A 17,500-nucleotide genomic window follows, 5' to 3' on the forward strand; every position below is an offset into this window, starting at 1 on the left:
TGTAGGGGAGTCATGGCTAGGAGTCGAGGGAAGTTAAAGGAGGGAAAGGGGAGACGTGAAGACGGTTGAAGGGGAGTAGGGGAATAGGAGTGAAGGGGAGTGGGAATGAAGGGGGCCGGGATGAGGAGTGAAGGAGTATAATGGAGTGAAGGGAGTGGGAAGAGGAGGTTTATGTAGATGAGAAAGGGAGTGAAGGGGATCCGAAGAAGGATAAAGTGGGAATAGAGAGAGGAATGAAAGGAGGTGGAAAGAGGAGTGAATGGAGATGGAAAGTGGAGTGAAGAGGTATAAGAAGAGGAGTGAATGGGGCTTGGAACAGGAGTGAAATGAGATGGGAAAGAGTGAGAAGGGGAGTTAAGGACATAATGTGAAGAGAAACGAAGAGAAAGGAAGAGAAGTTACCAAGGATTACAAAGGCGGAGCATGCCGACAGGAGACCTTTTGGTCCATATCTAGGTCGGATGCGAAAAAATATATAATGATAAATAAATTAATATACAATAAAAACTATTATATAAATGATAAATAAAATACATAAATAAATGTATAGGTATAGTTAAGTAATGAACAAACAGGTAAATAGTAAATAATAATAAATTTACATATAACTAACAATAAATGAGAATCAAGCAAATAATAACAAACATACAAATGATAAAACAAATAAACAAATAAAGTTGGCGACAACGAAGGCAGGAAGGGGTCTGGAACTGGAAAGGGGAAGACCTTAGCCCAAGAAGCCTGGAAGAGCCACCAGGGTCCCTCACAGGTCGCCTCCCCAATTCATAAAAGCCGCCCCACAAAAACACGTAAACATAACCCTCAAGCCCATAAACACCACCTTCAGTCACTGCTCCCAATGAAGAGTACATAAAACATGGCTTAATGTTTGTTTACTCGCGAATATGAATACAAACAAGGATCTGGCATTTACGGTCCTGGTGGCCATCAACACGGCGACGCGACCAATACATTTTATTCTGGCGAAAAAAATAAACGATTTTTTCCATCTGGGGTCTGGAAGGCGGACGCCAGGCTGATGGGTCTCTCTGGCGATCGTGACCCTTTCAGGATACCTAACACTTCTCTAAGTCGTATAAAAAGCACTTGTACTTAGTCAGAACAAAGTCTTACAAGTACGTCACTGGATTCATGGGATTGACATGTGATGGCTTCGAATCAGAGGCGACCTGATTAATATCACTTAAAGAGTAGCCAGAACAAAGTATGTAAAGTCTACCACAAGCTTGAACAAGTTCGAATATTCACCTTTGTCTACAAAATGACCAAAATTATCTGTACCTGTCATAATCAGAATACAATCTTCACATTACTTTAGTGACACCCCTATGGACACGTGTCACGCATGACTGAGAACATTAATTCTTCCCTTTGACACTTTCACGATTCCACCTTTCCTATCCCCAAGGATAAAAACGCCGGTTATTGGTGACGATATACAATACGTTACTGTCGAGATGAAGAACATAAAGAATTCTTTGCTAAGAACCCTTCGGCAAGGCAACTTTGAGGAATCAACTCCTTCCTCGCTGTCCCAAGGTCACCTACCGCCTTCGAGGCTCGTTAAGACAAAAAGTCAACCTCTACAAGAAAAATGACGTCATCACTCGAAAATGACGCAACTAATTTGTTTTAGTATGAGAGAGAGAGAGAGAGAGAGAGAGAGAGAGAGAGAGAGAGAGAGAGAGAGAGAGAGAGAGAGAGAGAGAGAGAGAGAGAGAGAATGAGGGAGAGACAGACTTGTTGAGGCCAGAGGGCCAACAAAACAGTATTCACGCACACGCACACACACACACGGTGGCGCGGTTGATAGAGTACTGGACTGCCAGTATGGAGGTGCGGCAGTACCTGGTTCGAATCCTGCCCAGGGCCGAAATTATTTCGGTATCGCTGCGCTTCGGGTCGTTACTCCGACTCTCGTGGGCGGGGAGTTGGTGTGTGTGTGTAAGGTCATAGCATTACCCATAGATCGGTCATATGAGCTCTGAGCTCTCTTCTGGGAGGGAAATAGCTGTCGATCACGAGTCCAACACGTGATCCAAAGACCAAGGTGAATACACACACACACACACACACACACACACACACACACACACACACACACACACATATATATATATATATATATATATATATATATATACGCACCCACAAACCCACACACAATTATGTGTATATATACAGTATACTGTGTATATATATATAATCTTATATATATATATATATATATATATATATATATATATATATATATATATATATCAACCACAATGCACTTTAATTCTAAGCCGTCAACATCGGAAGAACCGTGGAGGCACATGCAGAAATTGAAACGTGGTACGCTCGAGGACTCGACCAACGGCTAGCAAGTGACCAAGTGCTGGCCGTTGATTCGAGTCCTCGGACGTACCACGTTTCAATTTCTGCATGTGCCTCCACGGTTCTTGCGATGTTTTTTGTTTAGAATTAAAGTTCATTGTAGTTGATAAAAATGTCTCTCTAGTCACTGGGACCCAGTCAGTGTTTTACATATATATATATATATATATATATATATATATATATATATATATATATATATATATATATATATAATCTTATATTCCAAGACCAATTTGTTACTTGAAATAATAAAGAAAAAAGAAAAAAGTGCTCCTTTTTTCTGAAAATATTTCCTATTACCATCTTTCGTAGCGTGTGACACTTGTTTTTATTCTGGCTGCCGGCAGGCGATTTTATTCGTCTTGTGGAGCCTCGCACCTCGAAACCGATTTTTTATTCTGGTTGAAGATAAAACGATTTTATCTAACCAAGGGGATGTCACTGTAATGGAGAGAGAGAGAGAGAGAGAGAGAGAGAGAGAGAGAGAGAGAGAGAGAGAGAGAGAGAGAGAGAGAGAGAGAGAGAGAGAGAGAGAGAGAGAGAGACCGGGAAGAGAAAGAGTCAGCGAAAAATACGGATTTAAGAGAGCTAGAGACGAGACAAAAAAAAAATGAAATGAAGAGCGATGGGAAAGGAGATAAGAGCGCGAAAGAGAGCAAGCGAAGAAGAGCGAAAGAGAGCGAGAGAGAAAACCCTTTACGGGGCTTAACTCTCTTTAGCTAAACTCTTTTCTTTGCCTGACTTGGCGAGGGTTAACTCTGCGCTAAGTGTCTTGACGATAAACCAGAACAATCGAGAGCAGAGGCAGTTAACGGGGGTGGTTAAGGGAGGTTAAATGGTCGTTTAAGGCGAGACGATAGGTCGTTCCGACCCGAACAATTGCGTCCGAGGGTTGGTCGGGTAATTGGCAGCTGTGTCTGCTCCACTTTTACGATCTAAAAATGCCGTCAGACAATTTTATTCCATCGTAAGGAAGGCGAAGCCTATAACACTCCCTTCCCGTACAGCTAAAGGCTGGTTGTAATATCGATACATTTTTGTTGTTGTTGTTTATATATTGATAATAATCTAGATGTTGTCAAGCGATCTTGTTCAGTAGAAACAAAACACTACAACACCGGAGAGGCATGGTGATATGGAAAGCTGAATAAAACACCTTGTTGTTAGCCAGAATAAATTCAATTAACATGTGTTACAACAACACACCCGTGAATGTGCTTTATTTATTAACATTGTTATTATCATCATTATTACTATTATTGTTATTAGTACTATCATTATTACTATTATTGCTTTTGTTACTATTGTTATTACTATTATTATTTTTCACTATTACTATTATTATCCTTTATATCTATTTACTTGTTTTTACTCAAACTCATCGCTTCTAAAACCCCTGTCTATTAGTACGAAGGCCACTTTACAACTTGAACTGAATTTATCAAATCGCCAGGTTCCTCGTAAGGTTAAAATGCACTAACGTGTTCCCGAATACCACATTTGTTCTCATGTACAAATGAACACACAAAACTAAATATGAACGCATTGTAACAAATGTTCATATATACATATCATATGCTCGTGAAGAGCTGGAGTCCAGGAACTACTGTACAGACGACGAAAGAAAACGCTGGACTTTTCGAAATTTTATTCCTACGTTCCGAACCCTGTCCGGGGTTCGTCTTCAGGGATATTCCTTATTTCGACGAGTCCAGCGTTTACTTTCTTCGTCTATAAATATCATACATACCCACACACTTTATACCTTCCACACACATATATTTGTATATAGGTTTCAATGAGAAGAAAAGTCTGTATTGAACAATAATTACATGTGAACAAAAATTATATGATTTTTGCTTACACAAATATTTTACATATATAATATACCATACACGTACTTGCATACTTGTATGCACATATATTTTAAGACGAAAACACGCGCTGCGCATAAATAATTGTATATTTGCAACATATACCCTATACTCAAATCTACCTGAAAATACACCCACATCTTGGGTCCTGATAGTTGTAGGTATAGGTATAGGTATAGGTACAGGTACAGGTACAGACAGACACAGACAGACACAGACACACACACACACACACACACACGACGGGTTTATATATTTTTTTCTGGCATGCGCTTTGCGATTACATTCAGCTGAACCAGGGGCGGGGAAGGAAGGAACCCGCAAGGCGTTTATGAGTTAATGAACATTCCTTACCTTGAGTTTCTGAACATGTCCACAATGCCCGCAGGAGTAAGAGAGGTACTCCTGCAACGACTCCTGCAGGAGAAGCCTCGAGTAGTCATTGTGCCCGTAGTCGTCGAGGAGCTTCTTGTACTTGGTGCTCGAAAAGAGCGGGTTGAGGTGATGCCATGCCTTGAGGCGCCCCATGGCGAGACTTAGGCCCTCCTGAAGGCGACGGCGACGGAGCAAGAACCTCGTTATGTTCCTCACGGAAGTGCCAACCTGTTGGGGACCTCGAGGACTTTGGGTGTTGGAGGGGGAGGACACACACCTGCCGGCGAAGAACTTGGACTTCGGGGAGAGTCGTCGAACACTCGATCTCAGATCCTCTATTCCTCCTCCTCCTCCTGGAATGGATGTTAGTTGGAATGCTGTCGACGGGGAGGACGCCCCTGCCCCTACGCCATGGCGGGCGAATGCCCCTTGGAACTCCACCTTCAGGAGACCGCCGCCCTTGGAACTTATCCTTAACACACAAACCCCCTTTCCCAATTCACGGTACAACACACAAGAGTATTTATACGCAATGCTGTTGCTGAGAACTTGCTCTCTCTCTCTCTACCGACAGACGGGCGAACGGTGAGATGGGCCAGGCAGCGGGCCCGGGCGTCGTTTCCACTTGCAAAATACGCAACTGATTCAAAACTCCATGGATGGCGGTCGACACTGCTCCGTCAAGGCTTAGGCACCTTTCACGCTCTCACACCCGTCAACGCAGTTGCCACACGATGGCCCGCCTCGCCTTCTCTCCACCTCGAAAACAAACAAAATACGCAAAAAGGTGTCTGCGTAAATGCGTTAGGTTGGTACGACTGGGCTCCGTCTACGCTGCGCACACACGCACACCTCTCGCTACGACGACGACTTGACTCCAACTGACGTGGACCGACCGACGACGAACCGTCCAACAACAAGGCGGGAACGGTGGGCGAGGAGACAAAGTTGCCACACGCCGCCGGGGGGAATAACATCGAAACTTATTTTTCATCATTTTACGCTCGTAATGGAATCAAATACCAGCTCGCTCCGGCAGCTCGCCCCTGGTGGAGGACGAAACGCCCCAGAGGTCTCTCCAGGTCCCTCCACCGGGTGTGGAGGCCAAGTGTCTTGCACCCCTGCCGGAGCCGCTGGGGCACAAGAACGACCTGCTGCTGGCGTCTCTAAGTTGCAGTTCGTAATGCCAAGGGGCCCTCGGGCGTCGGCGAACGAAATACTTAATTGGATGAAAGCTGGACGTGATCTTAGCAGCGCCACACTCTACCTGGCCAAGCTAAAACACAGGTGGAGGAGGAGGAAGAGGAGGAGGGGGACGGGGAAGAAAGAGGAAGGGAAAGGGAGTTGGGAGGAGGGGAGAGGAGGAAAAGGAAGGGAAAGAATATCAGATAAAGAAGATGAAAGGATAGGTACATAATTAAAATAAAAGTGTTGGAAAATTAATCAAGAAGAGAAAGAGGATAAGAAGTATGAGGAGGAGGATAGCGATTGTAACAAGGATAGTATGGAATAAGATAGGCTTATAAGGAATATACAGAAGAGGAGGAGAAAAAGGAATATGAAGAGAAATACGAGGAGTAGGATGGAGGAGGGTGACAGGGTTAAAAAAAAAGGAGGGCAAAGAACAAAAGGGCGAAGAGGACGAGGAAGAGGAGGAAGTAGAAGATGAAGAGGAGGAGGAAGAGGATAAAAAGTAGGAGGAAGAGGGAGAGGAGGAAGAGGAAGAGAAAAAAGGGAAGAGGAGAAGGAGGAAGAGGGTAAAAAGTAGGAGGAAGGGGAAGAGGAGGAAGAGGAAAAAAAGGGCAAAGAAGAAAAGTGCGAAGAAGACGAGGAAGAGGAGGAAGTGGAAGATGAAAAGGAGGAGGAAGAGGATAAAAAGGAGGAGGAAGAGGATAAAAAGTAGGAGGAAGAGGAGGGGAGGAGGAGGAAGAGGAAGGTGGAGGAGGAACAGGAGGTGATCTCCCACCGCCAGGGGCTCGGTGCGACCTCATCGGCGTCCCTGCCTGAAGGAGAGAGGGAGTGAGGAACCTCCTACCCCAACTGCTGAGAGGCGCATACCACGTCACGCCGTCTGGCACACGACTGAGGTACTCGAAGACCCGAAGCGAATCGACGTGGCAGATAGCGAAGGATCCGGGCCGTGCTTTTAGAAACCTTTAGTCAGATCTGGAGAACACTTCCTAAACATTAAAAAAAAAAAAAAAAATCATACCTGGTTTCCTAGTTCATTTTCTCTAGGTTCCTAGTGTGTTTATTAAGTTTACAGGCAATTCCCGTATGTATAGAAATAGTAGATGGACAAAATCTACTTTCTGAGAGTGCAAAATGTTCGCCAGGGCTGGCGAAAGGTTTTAAACGTACGGTCTTAAGTGCTACATAATGGACAACGCTTGGCAACGATCTGTTATTACCGTGCTTGTGCAGCAACCGTGACCCAGGCTATTACTAAGTCCAAAAACATACGTCACAAGACACTAAAACTCATGTGCGCAAATATGTGAAATTATGCATGTATATAGTATGTGTTATACATGCATGAGTGCTTAATACACACACACACACACAACACACACACACACACACATATATATATATATACATGTGTGTGTGTGTGTGTGTGTGTGTGTGTGTGTGTGTGTGTGTGTGTGTGTGTGTGTGTGTGTGTGTGTGTGCGCGTGTTGTAATTGGTTTTGGTGGGTATTCAATTCCTGTCTTATGGAAAGTTCCAAACACACATAATCGTATGGTCTTATATTACGAAAAAATACACCTACGTAGGTCCCCCAGCCCGGTCGTGGTTAATATACCACTTAATTGCTGGAGTCAGGATATGGGGAATTGACAGCTTTAATAATATCTGTCTTACTGTTATACAGACTGAAGGTTTAAACATAGGTTATATTATTAAATGGTTGGTTCTATTATGTGGTTATTTCTTGTGATTTAATTTGTGTTCGGGTTTATTTGGGGATGTGGTATATGTGTGCGTTGGAGATAAGTTTCTGGCTACTTAGCCATTATCACGCACTGATCATGTGATGGATGGTCGCCTAAGGGCGTGGATGTATGTTTGTTCGTATGTGTGTTATGATGTAGTTTTCCGTGGGTGATATTACAATATGTAAGGTTACATAATACCTCCCCGCGAGAGGTAACTCCTGTCACTGGAGTGATCAGCGGTGAGGGGGTTTGCATAAGGAGGGATATCTATATACAATGGGAGTATGACACGATACCTGTTGTGAGCCTTAAAAGGAAGTTGATGGGGGGTTAAGTATTCATAAGTTTATGGGGTGTAGTCAGGTAGGTATCATGTCATGCTCAATTGTTCACCAAGGGATGATAGTTCTTAAAGTGGGGTGTCTAACTCCAGTTTTCTTTTACACACTTGGTTCCATCTTCTTTCACTTCTCTCTTTTCTGGGAGATCGTTTGAAATATATATATATATTTTTTTGTTCTGATGTGATGTAGTTAAACATCTGTCTGTGTGTTGCACTTGTAGTCACTTAGGTGTAAAGGAACTCTTTTCTGAGAGTCAACACTTAAACAATTTTCACTTCTGGTGGAACGGACTCTTCTGTGAGTCGTAAATTTGGAGTGGTGACGAGATACAAATGGGGGGGGGGTGATTCTAGCATCTCTTGGTGACACATGTTCACTAGGTTTACATACGTATATACAATTTGTATACAATGACAAACATTATTATTTTCTATTGAATTTGGTAACTTAAAAGTACAAGTATGAGTTACCATGAACATATATTGGTGAGATTTAATCTTAGGATATACTAATTAGTTTGATGATATAATGTATAAGTAATGGGTGCTTGTTTGTCTTGTATTATATGTGTGTGGGGGTTGGTTGGTTGGTTGCTTATAGGTTTATCCAACGTGTTGGATCACGCAGGTATAGACTAGTCTACCAATGAGGAACAGAATCAGTAGGCTAAATGAACCGAGGGATATAGCGATTGATGGGAGTGTGGGTGTGAAGAATTGCAGTGAGTCTATTATGTCCGATTAGGTGGTGTTTAGCCAAACTACATAGTCTTGTTGGTTTAATGAGAGAGATAGAGGTTTGGGGGGTGTTAGGGGTATTGGGAGGGGCTTAATAGGGTCGAGGGTGGAGCTGAGATTGTAAGAATGTCGTGGTGGTGGCTGGGATGGAAGTTTGTGCCGTCAAAATATATTTGGCATGAGTCGGGGATCGAGACGGGTCCATTGATTGATTTCTGCCAGGTGGAGGGATTGTCTTTACTGATTACTGCAACAAGGGTGGTTCATGGGAAAAATAGGATCCATATTAATGTACGTGTAAGGTCTTCTTGGCGTTTACTTTTTTGAACTGGCAACTGTTCGATGTGCTGGCGTACGATGTTATAATTTGGCCCATACAGGAAGGTTCTGTGGCGCGATAGAAACGGAAAAGATAAGCGGGGCAAACATGGAATTTAGTAACAGCGGATTTGCATAGAGGGAGGTCAGAGGAGGGAATGTAGGAGTACCATTGGCCGTCCTCGGATTTGATGATGGTAGTGGGTTCAATATCGAGGGTAATCGTTGAATTCTTGTAGGTGTATGGGAATGGGATTATATTTCAACCTGTAAATATCTCTCTCTCTCTCACTCTTTTGAGTCGAGGGGGCTATGTGCATAGATTGCATCTGTACTTAATGTCATTTATATGAGGGAGTAATAGTGGTATAACTGTTCGGTGGGAAAGAGGTTTTTTAGGTGTAGGTTTCTCAATGCAATGGAGAGTGCAGTTTTTAATTTACTTCAGGGGAGGAGATTTGGGGTGGCCTTATTGTTAACTGCGCCAATGAGTTCGACCAGGTCTATGTGTTTGCTTATTTCAGTTAGGGTGTCTGTGTAGACGAAAAGGGATTTGCCAAGTTTGTCTGTAAAAAAGGCTGCTCATCAGATGTGGTGGTGTACTAGGGGTATTTTTAAGCCCGAAGGGTACTCGATTAAATACGAAATAATCCTTGTCAGTGCTAAATGTTGTTATTTGTTTACTCTTTCGTCAATTGTATCTGCCAAAAAGCAGATTTGAGGTCTAAGGTTGAGAATACCGTATTTCCTTGACCAAATAATTGAAGAACGTCTGTCACAATGGGCATTGGCATGCGGTCCGGAATGGTGTTTGTGTTTACTTTACGGAAATCAATTATGGGTCTGAAGGACCAGTCCCTTTTACGAACTAGAAGTGTGGAGTTCCAAGGGGAGTTTGAGTGTCCAATGACACCTTGCTCTAACATGTCATCAGTGTGGTTTGAGACGAGAAGCTTCCTGTTCTGGGGGCTCCTATAGGCTGGGGTATAGGCGGGAGAGGGTGTTGGGGGGTATGTGTATGTGATGTTTAATCAATGAGGTCTTTCCCAAAGGTTCAACCACAATTCACCTTAATTCTAAGCCATCAACATCGAGAAACTCGAGGAAGCATATGTGCAGAAATTGATACGCGGTACAGCTTAGGACTCGAACTTCCATCGGTTAAGTTACTGTCACCTGTTACGTACTAGCGGCGGTTCGAGTCCTTAGATGTACCATGTATCAATTTCTGCATGTATGCCTCCTTGAGTTTCTCGATGTTGATGACCTAGAATTAAAGTGAATTGTGGTTGATGAATGTAAATCTGTTCACTGGGACACATTCAGTGTTGTACACACACACACACACATTATATATATATATATATATATATATATATATATGTATATATATATATATAATATATATGTGTGTGTGTGTGTGTGTGCGTGTGTACATATATATATATATATATATGTATGTGTGTGTGTGTATGTGTGTGTGCGCGTGTACATATACATATATATATATGTATATATATATATATATATATATATATATATATAACGTTATTTAGCATGAGTAAGCCGACGTGCATTCCAGCGCCGCATAACGCTGGAAAGGATCGTAAGACGTCTGTCTGGAAAACGGTTCTCAAAACCTTTGGAGTTCTATTCCAGACTGACAAAGACATCAGTCAAACAGTTCTCAGAACGTCTGCAGCTCTGCCTCCGTTTTCAAAGACATTTTTCAAACAGTTCTTAGAACCTTTGCATTCCTCTTTGGACTCGCAAAAACATCTGAGACGGTTCTCGGAACCTTTAATGCATTTCTGGTCTGGACTGAGGAAGATTAAAAACATCGCATACATATTTCATTTTGATTAATTTTCGGTGATTTGATTCTGTGTAAGATGGTAGAGTCTGTCACTATCAACTTCATCACTAAGGCGACATCCTTCACATATTTTATTCTGCTGATCTCTGACCGATTTCATTCAAGCTAGATGACGTCATGGTATGAAGACCGTCAAACGAAATTTCAAGACCTGGAGGAAATCCCTTGGTAGCAAATAACCCCCTTATGTCACGAAAGAATAGGGTCGAGATTTGATTTTCTTGAATGTCCGAATTCGCAGACTGTCCAGCGAGACGAAGCCTCTTGCGGCCACAAATGGAATTCCGTTCTTCGGCGTCGTTTTCCAGCAAAGAGGCGAAGAAGATTACAGTCTTTTACGATTCGTCTCCAATTTCACAGTATTTCTTTCCTTTTCACTTTTCTACAGTAGCAGGAAATTGAAGGTATAAGGAAAAGGAGAGGGAAAAAAGACGAGTGAGAAGGAAGAGGAGAAAAAGAAGATTACAGAAGAAAGATAGTCGAATAAAAAATTCGTTCGTTTTACGCCAGGAGGAAATTTGCTAAATTAAAATCCATTGCCTTTACTCTATGTGTTCGGAGAGCCAGGACAAGAAACAGTCACTGGCAATCGTTGTGTGTGTGTGTGTGTGTGTGTGTGTGTGTGTGTGTGTGTGTGTGTGTGTGTGTGTGTGTGTGTGTGTGAGAGAGAGAGAGAGAGAGAGAGAGAGTGTGTATATACGAGCGCGCGAGACCCCCAAGCCCAAAGCTCATTGGATATGTTATTCTGGGTAAAGACACACAATTCTATTCAGCCGACGAACCTCTTCACCCAGAGTCTCTCTCCCCAATACATCTATCCTGGCTGCCGGCAGTCGATTTTATTCAAGCAGAGAGCAAGACCAGGTGCTGTGGTCGGGGGGAGGAAGTTTACCTTTTTTGTAAGCAGCTCAATCTTTATCTTGTTCTCGTTGTCGATGTTCGATTCCATTCGTTTGTGAGGCGAGTCTCAGCAGCGAAGTAGAGACACCGCTATGGGTTAGAGATTCTATTAGAATGTCGATGCTGCCTGACCCCAAGCGATCGGTCCGAAGTTTTAAGATTCATTTAGATAAACACCTAAGCAATAAGCTGTAATACCTGTCATTTATTTTTTTCTATTTGTCTATTATCATTTATTTATTCATTATTATTCATCTATTTATTCTAATCATTTACATATTTATAAAAAAAATTATGTTATTTTTCTGTTTATTATTCATCATTATTTATTATTTATATATTTTCCCCCGCATCCAACCTAGGTATGGACCAAAAGGTCTCCTGTCGGCATGCTCTTCCTTTGTAATCCTTTGTAATCTTATTCAGCTGAGGGAAGGGGTGTCATTCGGTTGTGGGGTATCGTCCCACTAAAGAAATTTTATTCTGGCTCATCTCGAGCGCTTTTGTTTTTCAGTTGTCGAGAAGCCACTAATCTCCAGGTTAATAAGGGGATGAAGGTGGTGGTAATGAGCCTAAGCCATGGGGCAGAGAACGTCACAACCTTTTGGGTCAATACAGTTTAAAACTTATTTCAACAACTTCGATCAATATTTACGTCAACGGCCAGGCCTCTGCCGAGCCTCATTGAGAAACCTCAACATGCCTAATAAATAAAGCAGAGAGTATGCGGGCACGAGCCGCACTCCGTTGCACGGTTGCGAACTCTGCAAAGTCCTGCAATAGGGTCGTTTCCAATTATGGTAACGGCGAGAGCGAGCGCCTCTGATACGTCTTGATTTCCTGAAGGTTCCCGAGGTTGGAGCGGTCGAGAGAGACCAACAGTTCTTTACGAAATTTTGATTTTCACTTTTTTGTTGTGTACGCTATATGCTTTGATTTCCTGGAGGTTCCCGGGGTTGAAGCGCTCGAGAGGCAAGAAACCAGTAGTTCTTTATTTTATTTTTCTATTTTATATATACGTCTTGATTTCCTGAAGGTTGGAGCGCTCGAAAGAAGAGAGACCATTTTTCCATTTGAGTATTGTTTACGTTGGTCATGAGTAAAAATCTTATCTTACCTTTCTGATGACTAACTTTCACCAAATTAGATTTATTTTTTCTGTGATAACTTACATCATGTATATATATATATATATATACATATATAATATATACATACGGTACACGTATATATACTGTATATATGTAATATATATGTACGTATATATGTATGTGTGTATGTATTAGAACAGTATGTGTGTTCAGTAATGTATGACTACATATTTAAATGAGATAACAACATCCGCCTGGCTGAGAATGTCGGTTGAGACCTCGCCAATGGCTCCATCATGTGTCGAGACGCAACGACTTTTAACGGTATTTGCGGCGTCTTCCTTCGGCAGAAGACTCAGCTACAACTCGGGGTGATTCTTGAGGAACAAGAGACTTCCTCTATAGGAGAAGCTCCGTTACTTCGGGGTGAAGAAGGTCTGCTGGAACCTCCAGGTGTAGCGAGTGGAAGCGTCAAAAAAAAAAAAAAAAAAAAAAAAAAAAAAAAAAAAAAAAAAAAAAAAAAAAAAAAAAAAGTTTAAACAAAAAAAAAAAAAAAAAAAAAAAAAAAAAAAAATCGCAAGTGTCTGCCGAACCTTAAAAAAGTGCCCTCAAAAGACACACACACACACACACACACACACACACACACACACACAAGTATGCAGGAAAAGACTAAACATGGTTATACTCAAAACCAAAGGGACGTTCAACTTATATGTAAGAAAATTAAACAAAGAATACTATGTTGGAGAGGTCTGTTGGAGTCTGCCGGATTCTGTTGTAGTCTCCGTGTTGACCTGACTCTGATTCCTGTCTAGAGGAATTCCTGTATTCTTACTACAAGTCCTTCTAACTCTGTCTCATGTTTTTTTTACTTCAAACTATCTGTTGTTTTCTTGAAGACACGTCTTGCCTTCCTGTCTTTATCAGTCTGTTATAGTCTTGCAGAATCTGTCAGTCTGTTAGAGTCTATCAGACTCTTTCATGTCTGTCAGAGACTGCATCTGTCATAGAGAGAGAGAGAGAGAGAGAGAGAGAGAGAGAGAGAGAGAGAGAGAGAGAGAAAGAGGTGAGAGAGAGAAGGAGAGAAGATCTAAGGAACAAGATTAAATCGTAGACACTCAGTTACCTTTATACATTCAACTGGGGGAAACCTTATGATTAAAAAGTTTATAACGGAAATCAAATTGGCGTAAAAAAAACCCACATAATTTTCCTTCGAAACACTGTGAAACCTGACAAACCACAAAGAAAAATCTCCGTTCAGTGTCTAAGCCGCACTCAAGATTGAGAGAACCAACCATATAATTATCTTTTCTAATGACTTGTTTAATACAAACTTTATAAAGCAATAAAAACTGACCAGAACGCTGATGGGTCTCCGTCGTCTAAGAGGGCCTTTGGCACAAGGGACGAGGCGCAGGGTCGAAGCCAATCAGTATGCTAAAGACAGACTTATACCCTGCGATACTGACGGTATTTCAATTATCTCCATCTACGAATTAAGTGCGCAGACAGGCACAGGCCTCTGTGGAACAAGTACAAGTCCTTTGACGAGGGCCTTATGGCGCTCTATTGACACCAAAGCTCAACCTCCAGCCTACTCAAATAATAAACAAACTAATGATAACAAAAACAAATAAGTAAGTAAATGCATAAGATAGATAACGTATAAAGTTATATAAAAGAGAATAAACAAAAGAAAACGACCTCATCTTCCGTGACGTTATCACGAAGTAGCGTCAGAATCCATGACGTATTTCTTGAAGGAGGAGGAGGAGGAACGGGAGCAGCAACAGTAGTAATGATAATAATAATATTTTTAATAAATAATTGATCGAAATATGATCATGCCTACTGCGCCTAAGGTTTTCAACTGTCTAGGCTCGACAGAGGCTTAAGACATGAGGTTAAAAGACATGATTTATGTTATGTTATGGAAGGGGGATACGTACTTGCGTCAGTGCATGTGTGATTCACCATGGTCATGGATCACGTGTTGGACTTGTGATCGACAGCTATTTCCCTTCCGGTAGAGAGCTCACAGCTCGATGACCGATCTATGGGTAATGCTATGACCTTACATGCACACACACAGACAACTCCCCGCCCACGAGAGTTGGAGTAACAATCCGCAGCGCAGTGATACTGAAATTATTTCAGCCCTGGGCGGGATTCGAACCCGGACCGCCGTAGTAGTAGTAGTAGTAGTAGTAGTAGTAGTAGTAGTAGTAGTAGTAGTAGTGTGTGTGTGTGTGTGTGTGTGTGTGTGTGTGTGTGTGTGTGTGTGTGCGCGTGCATGTGTAGGGAGGGGGCACATACTTGTGAATACAGCCATAAACTTCGTTTCTGCCAAGGCATCCTTCCTTGTGAATTGGGGTCGCCCCCCTCCCCCCCAAAAAATAAAATAAAATAAAAAACTCTTCCCTGCCAACCTAATTCAACACCACAGATTATCGTAAAACTTAAATAAAACGTGAAACAGATCGTCACTACTTATTTCCATCAACCTTCTCTTATTTAGGTCCCGCCTTTCCCCTCGTCCCTTCGCTCTTTATTATCCATTCCACTTTACTCTTTACTTTGCACGACCACCTCTCTTTTTTTCATACTTAGCCTCTTCCGTCTCTTCTTGGCTTCCTCCTCCTCTTCCCATCCTCCCTCCCTCCTTCCTCTGTTGTATTTTCTCCAATCACCTTGACCTTGCACCATCGACTTTGACTTCTTCCTCCTTTCATTCCTCTCCTTTTTGTTCTTTAACTTTCCCAGTTTCCTTTTCCAGTTCCTCCTTCCCATTCTTTCCTCTGCTTCGACTCTTAGAGGAGGTTTACACGGTTCGTCGAACGCGGTTCGACAGACACGTGTTTAAAGTGATGTGTGAACGCGTGAACGGGGTATTTGGTTATCGAACGTGTTCGGCAACCAAATACCCCGTTCAAATACCTCCTCTTACACCCTTTCCCAACTTGTTCCTTCCACTTAGAAAGAAAAAAGTTACTCAGGTGTTCAACAGATACGAAGATCAATACCGAGATGGTCTATATTTCCAAAACCATTGACTTTCGTTTCACGTTGCTTAGCCCACTATTGAATTGATACTATGCTTTACACTTGCACATTCCTGCAATGAAAGCTACATCCCTAATTTGTAACCAAGATTTTTTTTGAATGAATATTTACCTATACATATTCATTTAGATGTAATATACCGGAGAAGCGTTAAGCTCGTGGAACCCCATCTCTGTCTCCATTGGTAAAACTTGTCTTTAAATGTCACTTCACGATAACCGCTCAGGGTGGTGACATAGCGGGTGACAAGTGACACGTGCGTGACAGACAAACAGGCAGACAGGGCCATGTGACGTGACGCCAGGTGCGTGTCGGCGACCCAGTGTGAGTGTCGGGGAGACAAAGCGTCCAGGAAGGAAGTACTTAAGGTTTCCCGGTACAGCAGCGCTCGACCTCGAACTCGAAGAACCTCCAGATACAGGAGGCGGCGCTTCTTCTTGCTGGATGAGCACATCCCTTTACTGGCAATCTCTGCGGGTCGTTCTCTCTCTCTCTCTCTCTCTCTCTCTCTCTCTCTCTCTCCCCCTCTCTCTCTCCCTCTCTCTGTAAGAAAATGTCAGCTGCCGACAAGTCTATCGAAACAAACACCAAATGTGAGGACGGAACCTTTAGTACGACGTTTCGATTGTTACAACCTTTTCAAGTACATAATCGTAATACACATGACTGAGATTAAATAAGACGAACTGAGGGAACAGGGGGAGGAAGGGAGGGAGAGAGGAAGGGAGATAGGGAGAAGGGGGATCACTGAATACTAGGAAAGGTTGAGAAGGTGGACCAAACTGCATTAAAGAAGGGAGAACCCACCATTAAATTTTCTCTGGAAGAAATAACGATTCCCTTCCTTAGACATCCAGATCTCAAAACGTGGTAACCAGCTGAAATTTAAAGTATAAAGAAAACCCACAAACAAAAAACATTTAATTCATTTCTACTCCCACCATGACATCAGGATCAAGAAAGGAGTAGGGATAAGCTTCTTTTTAGGGCGCTCAGAATATGCAGTACCGAATACCTAGAAGAGTGCTGGTATATAAGGGAGACTTTTCCAAAATTTAATTTTCCAGATTTTATTTTAGATAAATGCAGAAAAAAAGGCCATTAAGGTTTTGGAAGGCCGTAGGCAGCAGTGCGGGACAGTCAAACGTCTCTGTTGCCAGCGAAATCTCCACCGACTTGACTCGAATTAAAAAAAAAAACACCAATTTGGAAGTAGTGTGGCAGACCAATAGGACAATTAAAGACATCACGAGGACGAGAATAAACATCGGCAAAACGCCGGACAATAAAACAGGTTTTTATCGGATTCCGTGCTCAGGATGTGAAAAATCCTACATTGGGGAAACATCACGTGACCTAAAAACCCGGATCCGAAAACATCGATACGATGTGCGCCAAAATTTCACCACCAACGCGTGTGTTGCACACGGGAATGGTAGCAACCACCTGATAGACTAGGTGAATGCAAAACTTCTGGTACGTGAGCCCGTCAATATCCATAGAAATATTTTGGAAGCATCCATCATACAAGGAACCAAAACAAATTGAACAAAATAGGGGAATGTTCAATATC

The 17,500-nt window shown here is 42.3% G+C and overlaps 1 protein-coding gene across 4 annotated transcripts in view; it reads right to left on the bottom strand.

Moving 5' to 3' along the window:
- LOC143036948 (uncharacterized) overlaps positions 1-17,500 on the bottom strand; it is a 948,919-nt gene that overhangs the window by 172,139 nt on the left and 759,280 nt on the right. For 3 of the 4 annotated variants that reach the window (XM_076204980.1, XM_076204981.1, XM_076204979.1), the window contains exon 1: positions 4,632-4,942. The exons of the other annotated variant lie outside the window; for it this stretch is intronic. In XM_076204980.1, coding sequence (XP_076061095.1) covers positions 4,632-4,805 — 174 coding nt within the window. In that variant the 5' untranslated portion in view covers positions 4,806-4,942. Of the gene's footprint in view, positions 1-4,631; positions 4,943-17,500 lie in introns of those variants that run through there. 4 annotated transcript variants of the gene reach the window in all.

The sequence above is a fragment of the Oratosquilla oratoria genome, chromosome 21 (assembly GCF_046742065.1).
Source record: "Oratosquilla oratoria isolate Oo_2021 chromosome 21, ASM4674206v1, whole genome shotgun sequence".
NCBI lineage: Eukaryota > Metazoa > Arthropoda > Malacostraca > Stomatopoda > Squillidae > Oratosquilla > Oratosquilla oratoria.